General features: G+C 47.0%; 1 protein-coding gene across 1 annotated transcript in view; it reads left to right on the top strand.

Moving 5' to 3' along the window:
- The first annotated feature begins 208 nt into the window (after positions 1 to 208).
- Positions 209 to 7,696, top strand: part of myo15aa (myosin XVAa) — a 33,693-nt gene continuing 26,205 nt past the window's right edge. The window contains exons 1-11 of the mRNA XM_070980672.1: positions 209 to 1,743; positions 1,835 to 1,916; positions 2,540 to 3,082; positions 3,439 to 3,521; positions 3,872 to 3,935; positions 4,087 to 4,196; positions 4,516 to 4,590; positions 6,402 to 6,492; positions 7,046 to 7,149; positions 7,306 to 7,369; positions 7,471 to 7,584. Coding sequence (XP_070836773.1) covers positions 209 to 1,743; positions 1,835 to 1,916; positions 2,540 to 3,082; positions 3,439 to 3,521; positions 3,872 to 3,935; positions 4,087 to 4,196; positions 4,516 to 4,590; positions 6,402 to 6,492; positions 7,046 to 7,149; positions 7,306 to 7,369; positions 7,471 to 7,584 — 2,865 coding nt within the window. The remainder of the gene's footprint in view (positions 1,744 to 1,834; positions 1,917 to 2,539; positions 3,083 to 3,438; positions 3,522 to 3,871; positions 3,936 to 4,086; positions 4,197 to 4,515; positions 4,591 to 6,401; positions 6,493 to 7,045; positions 7,150 to 7,305; positions 7,370 to 7,470; positions 7,585 to 7,696) is intronic.

Raw genomic sequence — 7,696 nt, 5'->3', positions numbered from 1 at the left:
GGGTACTTGGTTGCGCAGGGCTCCATCAACCATCCGACCCCAGTCCCCACTTTCTAGCCCCCTAGCTTCACCCCGGGGATCACTGAGGAAGAGAGGAAGTCCACCACCTTCCCCAAGACTATCTTTTAGACAGCAACCCCCTCCGGATGCAGTGCCTCTGCCATCTACCAGACCACATTTGTTCAAAGGTAGAAAACAAACATCCAAAATGAGGCGTTCCCCCTCTCCACCCCTCCCATCCCAACAAAGATGGAGTCCACCTCTACCTGAGAGATCTCACTCCCCCCCACAGACATTCCGCCCCACCTCCCCGATTCGTCCTCCCTCCCCATCTCCATCACGTATGAGCAGTCGCCCCCTTCCCACCCGGTCCTCTACTCGCAGGCTGAGAGGTGGTCCTGGGGGTCGAAGTCACGTGCCCATGGGGGCCGTGAAACCCTCCCCAGCTAACCCATACTTACAGAGACGCAGTAGGCATGGACCCCCTGTTACTCAGCATGTAGCCCCATTCAGGTCCTCTATCCACAGTGGTCCAGCCCCTCCCTCAGGGCAGAGAGGGGGCATAGCTGGAACACCCATGCTGGCCAGGACAGGCTCCCGGCCTACAGGGTTAAGGGAGTCAAAACGAATTGGTGCTTCCCAAGGAGGCTTCCACAGACCTGTAGGTAGGGGCCAGCCGCTAGTCCGTATGCCCAGAAACCAGCCCTCTCTTCAATCTAGGCAGTCATTCAGAGCACCTCCCCCAGTTCCTCCTCTCTCTCCACAGCCTTCTTTGAAACAGAGTGGCCCGCTCTCCCCCCAACCATCAGTGCGCAGGCTGCAGAGTAGACCCCCATCTCCTCTGCCCTCCTGTTCAGCCTCCCCCATGCACCATATGTCCCACCTGCCATCCCCTTCTCTCCACAGAGCTATGAGTCCACACAGTCCAGGTCCATCTTTCCAATCTCCAATTCCTCAGCCAGGTCTTCCTCCTGGCACTCTCCCACCACCTCATAGTGTCACCCAGTATGACTACGCAATGATGGAGCCAGGCCCATCCCCAATGCTTACAAATGCTTTACCACACCCTCAGGTTGTAGGTGCTCCCTTTCCTCACTCTCCTCTTCCTTCCTCCATCCCTTACTCAACAGCTGCTTATTCTTCTCCTTTAGAGAGACCCTCCTTCCTTCAAACACAGGATGAAGTCCACTCTCAAAACCTCCCCCATCCCACACCTTCATCACCTTATCTGGGACATAGGCTCCAGAACCCTTATTTACAGAATTCCGGCATCACCACACCTTTACAGAGAAGCCCTTCCCCTGTACCTGGTGGGCAGGGACAGATGTCAGCTGATGTGCACATCAGCCAGGAGGTGAGCCCATACGCCACTGTTGGTTTATCCAATGCATTGATGCAGAACTCCCACCTTCGCAGCGCCTCCTATGCGTCTCCTCTACAACGCAATGCCAACCTATATACAAATGTCCTCTCACCCCCTCAAGCAACAGCCCCTCCTGCCCCCTCTGTACCCTCCTCCCCACATTTGTCTTCCGCTATGCTTACCTCTCAGCTACGTAATGCTTCCTTTGCCTCACCCCTTCAGCGACACCTCTCCCCCATGTCTCCTGTCTCTCCCGTCTCGCCTCCCACTGCACCTCAACAAGGGAATATCAGGGGTACCTCCTCCCTTCTCTCTGGTGGACTTAGGACCTCCCAAATCCAGGGATCCATGTTCAGGCTTCCAGGTGGCACCTTGACAATGTCCCAGGGCCCTGTTGAGCCTCCAATTAGTGCTGATGGTGGAGGTGGTGGTGGGAGACTGTCAACCTCTATGCTCTCCAATGCCCTGCAGAACCCAAGCCTTCGTCAAGCTACATATCGACTACCTGATGGCTCACTGGTCACCAGAACTGAACCTGCTGAACCTTCCTCAGGTCCATCACCCCTATCATCCTCTATGCTGTCCTCTGCCTTGCTCAATCCCAGTTTACGAAAGGCTACATATCGTTTGCCTGATGGAACTCTCGTAACGAGGACAGAGCCCACACCTGCACCCTCCTCTTCCTCACCAATGCTTTCCTCTGCACTGTTAAACCCCAGTGTCCGTAAAGCCACATACAAGCTGCCTGATGGAACTTTGGTTACAAGAAATGAGCCAGCCCCTGAGCCTGTCACCCCATCCTCGCCTATGCTCTCCTCTGCTCTTCTCGGTCGGAATCTTCATAAGGACTCTTATCGATTACCAGATTCAATTCTAAGTCATCCGAGAGATGACACACAAAATTCTGAGAGTGCAGTATCATCACCAGGGCTATCTAGTGCACTGATGAATGCTAACTTGCGTAAGACAAAGTTTCAGCTCCCAGATGGATCAGCATTGTTTTCACGGAACCAAACCCAAGCTCCCACCTCTCCTCTCCTTTCTGGTGCCATGCTAAATACCAACCTCCTTGGTGCCTCCTACAGACTCCCAAATGCTTCACTGTTTAAGCAGCCGGGTTCTGTTGATACCTCTGGGTCACGCTCCCTTGACCTTTCCAATGCTCTCCGCAACCAGAACCTTCGATCTGCCACCTACCGTTTGCCAGATGGAACTCTGATGACACGCTCTCAGCCCACTACTGCATCACAAACCCTTGACCTGTCTAATGCGCTATCAAAGAACCCAAACCTTCGTGGGGCAAAGTACCGTCTTCCAGATGGTAATATCATGACACGCCTTGGTGCCCCTACTACCCCAGAACCTCGCTCACTTAACCTCTCTGGTGCCCTGCAGAATGCTCACCTCCGGGGGGCCTCTTTCCGCCTACCCTCGTCATATGCTGTAGTGTCACCCCAGGTCCAGGGATCTGGCCCAGAACAGCACTGGGCACAGGGCCCTGGAGCTGAAGGTTTGGGACTGCAGCAAGATGTGGATGTGTGGGGTGCAGAGAGGGTACTGCCTCATGGGACAGTGCAGAACCTCAATAAGTGGTCTATGTATAGAGATGGGGAGCTGCTGGACCCCCACAGTCTGATGGGACAGGGACAAGTGGGACATGAACAAGGGGAGTGGAATCTGAGCAGGGAGGGGGAACCACAGGGGAACTGGTTTGACAAGGTAAAATTTTTTAATATACGACTTTAAAGTACATAGCAGGCATAATCGCTAATGTAATTTAGTGTAATGTTGTGAAACCTTGAATGTAAGTGGATGTTCAGCATGGATTAGTAATCAGGCATGGTAGCTTATTTGGGAAACTGAATGATGTGATGATGATTTCTGAAAGAGCAGAATATATGCTTAGAACTGGTGATGACACAATGAACAAATAATGTAAAAAGTGTGAAGCACTTTTTTTTGGTGAGAGAAGGGACTCTGGATACAGTCAATATTAGAATGATTTCCATGTGAATGTGTGCATAAATCAGTGCATGCTCCACAACCTCATCTCTGAGTGTATTTGCTTGTTTTAGATGTACTCAATCAGAAGCCTGCCCACTGTGGTTCAGCGTGAGCAACGAGAAGAAGATGGAGTGGAAGATATGACACAACTAGAGTAAGTAAAAGATCACACACACCTGAGTTAACTATTTGTCAGACAGAGACCTACAATGACAAGTAAAAGTCACGCTCAAAAAACCTTTATCAGAGTATAGAGAGTGAGAAAATGATACCATGTGCAAAGTTGTCTTAAACACCAAGAAGTAGTTTTGAAGCTTCAAAAACATGATGGCTTACAAGATTCTGAATGGATTCTTGAAGCTGAAAGGTGCATAATTGCACTTGTGCAACATGCCTAAAATCTGATCGCCACAGTGCAAACATGCAAAAGTGATCTAGATGGTGCAGTGAGCTGAGAAGTTTCACGCTAACCTTAAACAACATTTTCCACATGCTTCTGTCTAGGGAGATGCATGAAGGGGCTGTTCTGCTGAACCTGAGGAAAAGATCTGAGCGGGAGCTTATTTATGCAAGTGTCTGAGCAGCACACACATCCAACATACAACCATCCACAAAATGTCTTGAACCTACAAGTCAATTCAGTTCATTGAGTTTGTGTGTTGATTTTTACATCTTTTTTTCTCTCTCTCTCTCTCTCCTCATTCTTTGTTGTCCTTCAGACATACATAGGTAGTATTCTTGTGTCTGTCAACCCCTATAAGATGTACAACATCTATGGGACGGACATGGTGCTGCTGTACAAGGGTTGTGCTCTGGGAGAGAACCCTCCGTAAGTCATGTTCACCCTCAAGCTGCAGGGACAGAAAACTGAAAACATTCTGAAGCTAGAGTAGAGAGTCAGTATCCTCGTACTTTAAAAACACAGCAGAAAAGATCAATTTGGGATATTGATATTAATAAAAGATAGATGGCAAGCTGATGGAAGGAAGGGAGGAATGATGCAGGTAAATAATTAAGGCAGGAAAGGGAGAAATACGGTCAGAAAAACTGAAGATAAGGATAGAAGAGAGCAATGAAAAATATTTTAGTTTGAGTTCACCGCTTTCATCTCTGTAGAAATCTAATAGCAGATTCTCTTTCTCCTCCAGGCATTTGTTTGCCATAGCAAATGCTGCTTATTCCAAAATGATGGATGCCAAACACAACCAGGTCATAATAATCAGGTAAGAGGCTGAGTCTGTAGAATCCTTACTAAAATCCTCTTTCATCTGCCATTTTAATTCACTTTCCATTTACCTCAGACTTCAGAGTTCATTGCTTCTGATCAGACATTGCGCCTGGTGTAGACAGATACAAAGATTTTTTTTTTTTACTTTGAAATCTTAATTAACGCAGCAAGATATTTTTTGTTGCATACCATTAGTAACCTTCCATGGCTTAGTAATGGTTTAACGTTGATGTACACAGTGCATGTGAAGCTTCTTGGAGAGTGAGGTTTCCATCTCCAGTTGGATTAGTGTTTGTAAATTCATGAGTGTCTGTCTGTGGTTTTCTGGCCGGCAAACTTAAGACATCCTTCACTCCTCTCAAGCTGCGTCTATCTGTCACAGGCGCCTTGCTCCATGTCAAAACTGATCTTCACACACAAACACACATACACTCACTGAGCTCATTTACATCTAAGTCAGATGTAAAAGTAAACACATATGCAGAACCTCCACACACTTGCACATAGCTGCATGCTTTTAGAAATGAACAGAAACAATCATAGGAAATACACAAATGCCTGCACATGCACACACTTGCACACACCTGGAACACTCTAGCTGTATTCGGAAGGAGACACCTGTAAGGAAAGCCCAGCCAGGTCTGGGCCAGGAGCAGATTATCTTTCAGAGGTTTGCGTGTCCAAGTGCATGTGTGCAAATCCTGTGTTTGTGTGCGAGTCACTGGGTGCGTGTTAAGGGGTAACTGCGGTCTGGTGTACAGTGACCAATAATGGCCCGGTTTTTAGCTAACCAGCCGTTGAGTTGAAACCTTATGCTGGAATGTGGTCAAGGTGCCGCTGTCCCTAAATACACAGACACACGTACACAGGGGCACACACACACACACCTCTTCCCCCCTTAGCCAAGCTTACATAATTGTAGTATTCAGTGCTAAGCTGTTGGCAGTGGTGAAGCAGAGGTGTGTGTGTGCGCGTGCGTACATAAGAGCGTTTCAGGTGGTTTAACGTAAAAGTGGAATTGAGGCCTTGGCTAATGCAAGATTAGCCTGGCCTCACATCACTTAGCCAATTAAGTCGAACACTCCTGCAGCACCAGTGGGGAGGTGAGAAGGATCAAATAATGGACTCTCTAAGTGATTAATAAAAGCTGGGTGTACTGGTGCTCAAAGTGCGGATAATGTTCACTCCTTGACCTTGTCATCAAAATAACTGGATTTTCCACTACTTTACCTTTTAGCAAATGGATTACCACAGCCTGCTGTGCAAATTGAGAAAGTTAATCCTGCCTACCACTGAAGAATACTAAATGCCAGCACTAGTTTGTCATGACAGAGTCCAAAAAGTGTAGATAGAAGAAGTTTTCTGCCTCTGTCATTTCCGAAAAAAATTTTTTTTCCTCTATCGTTTTATGGGTTGATGTGAATGAGGCAACAGCACAAAGTCAGGCTCATTCCATGTATGTCATGACTGGACAGTGCATCCTTTTTTCCCCATAGCCTCATATTTTAGTTGGTTTTGGACTATTCAAAGTGAAGAAATATAGACTTTATATTGAGCAGCTCCTCCAAATGTTCCGCTGAGTTGAGGGCAAGCAGTCAAGCTGCAAAATAATTAGTATATTTCAGAGATTATTCAAAAAGGTAAAAGTCTAAATTATATTACCACTGTGTGTCACACTTGCTGCAGCCCCCACAGCCCCTCTTTAGCAGAGCCCTGGGACAATTCATTGTATATACTGTGTCAACTACTGAGTCATATTGATGGGTGTTATCTCTGTCCAGTGAGTGTAACCTTACTGCGTTTCAGTGGGGAGAGCGGATCTGGGAAAACAGAGGCCACCAAACTAGTCCTTCGCTACCTAGCAGCAATAGATCACAAATGCAATCTTGCGCAACAGGTATGCACGCACACACACACACACACACACACACACACACACACACACACACACACACACACACACACACACATGTTCTGGTCCTGAAGGATGACCTCTGTGCATCTTTTCTTTCATGTCTCTGGCTCTTCTTGGTGCAGATTGAGGTAGTGGGGTTCCCTGCATGACTTGTGCTTTACACTGTACACCTCATCTTCACATATGGTCATAAGAATAGCAGGTTGCTGTGTTTTGCTGTGGTGTGTGACAGTATTCGTTACAGATGCTATGTTTTCTCTTTATAAAATCTGCCAAGCATCCCTTCCAGTATCTGGATGTGAAATGACAAATGTTTGGTATTAAATAGTCTTTTTGCACAAAGTACATTTTGCACAGAATCAACATGTACTTTGCATTTCAGTTATTTCTTGCCATTTTGTTTTAGACAAACCAAGAAAACAGTAAACATGTATGCTATAGACTAGCCATTACTGTCAGAGGAAGACATTTTCAACATGTTTGTCCCCCAGCTGATAGAGGTTGTTGATGCACTCCATGTTTGAATGCCTGGTAGATACTCGAGGCAGCTCCTCTGCTGGAATCTTTTGGAAATGCCAAAACTGTACGGAACGATAATTCCAGTCGCTTCGGGAAATACATAGAGGTCTTTCTGGAGGGGTGAGTATGACATTAATTCTCAAAGGCTCTAGTGTCTGTTCCCATCTGATCTAACTCCATCTTTTCTTTAATCACTTAAAACTTATTATTAAATATAATTGCAGTCTTGTTTTTTTCTGTTTCTTCTCTTTTCTCATTGGCTCTCTCTCTGTCCAGTGGTGTGATCAGTGGTGCCATAACCTCTCAGTATCTACTGGAAAAGTCCCGTATCGTCTTCCAGGTGACCCCCCCCCCCCCCCCCCCCCCCCCCACGCACACACACACATTTCTTCTGCTTCTCTGTATGTGAAACTGTGTCTTAACTGTGTGTTTCCCCCTTAGGCCAAAGATGAGAGGAACTATCACATCTTCTACGAGATGCTGGCAGGTCTTCCCTCGCAGCAGAAGCAGGCTTTCTATCTACAAGAGGCTGAGACCTACTATTACCTCAACCAGGTAGGAAGACACACTGAGGCATAATCATCTGTCTTTTCAGGAAAGATACGGAGATACTCTCTCTCTCTCTCTCTCTCTCTCTCTCTCTCTCTCTCTCTCTCTCTCTCTCTCT

This window comes from Chaetodon trifascialis, chromosome 15 (assembly GCF_039877785.1).
Source record: "Chaetodon trifascialis isolate fChaTrf1 chromosome 15, fChaTrf1.hap1, whole genome shotgun sequence".
Taxonomy (NCBI): domain Eukaryota; kingdom Metazoa; phylum Chordata; class Actinopteri; order Chaetodontiformes; family Chaetodontidae; genus Chaetodon; species Chaetodon trifascialis.
Note: the sequence above shows the minus strand (reverse complement) of the source record. Positions and strands in the feature narration are given on the sequence as shown.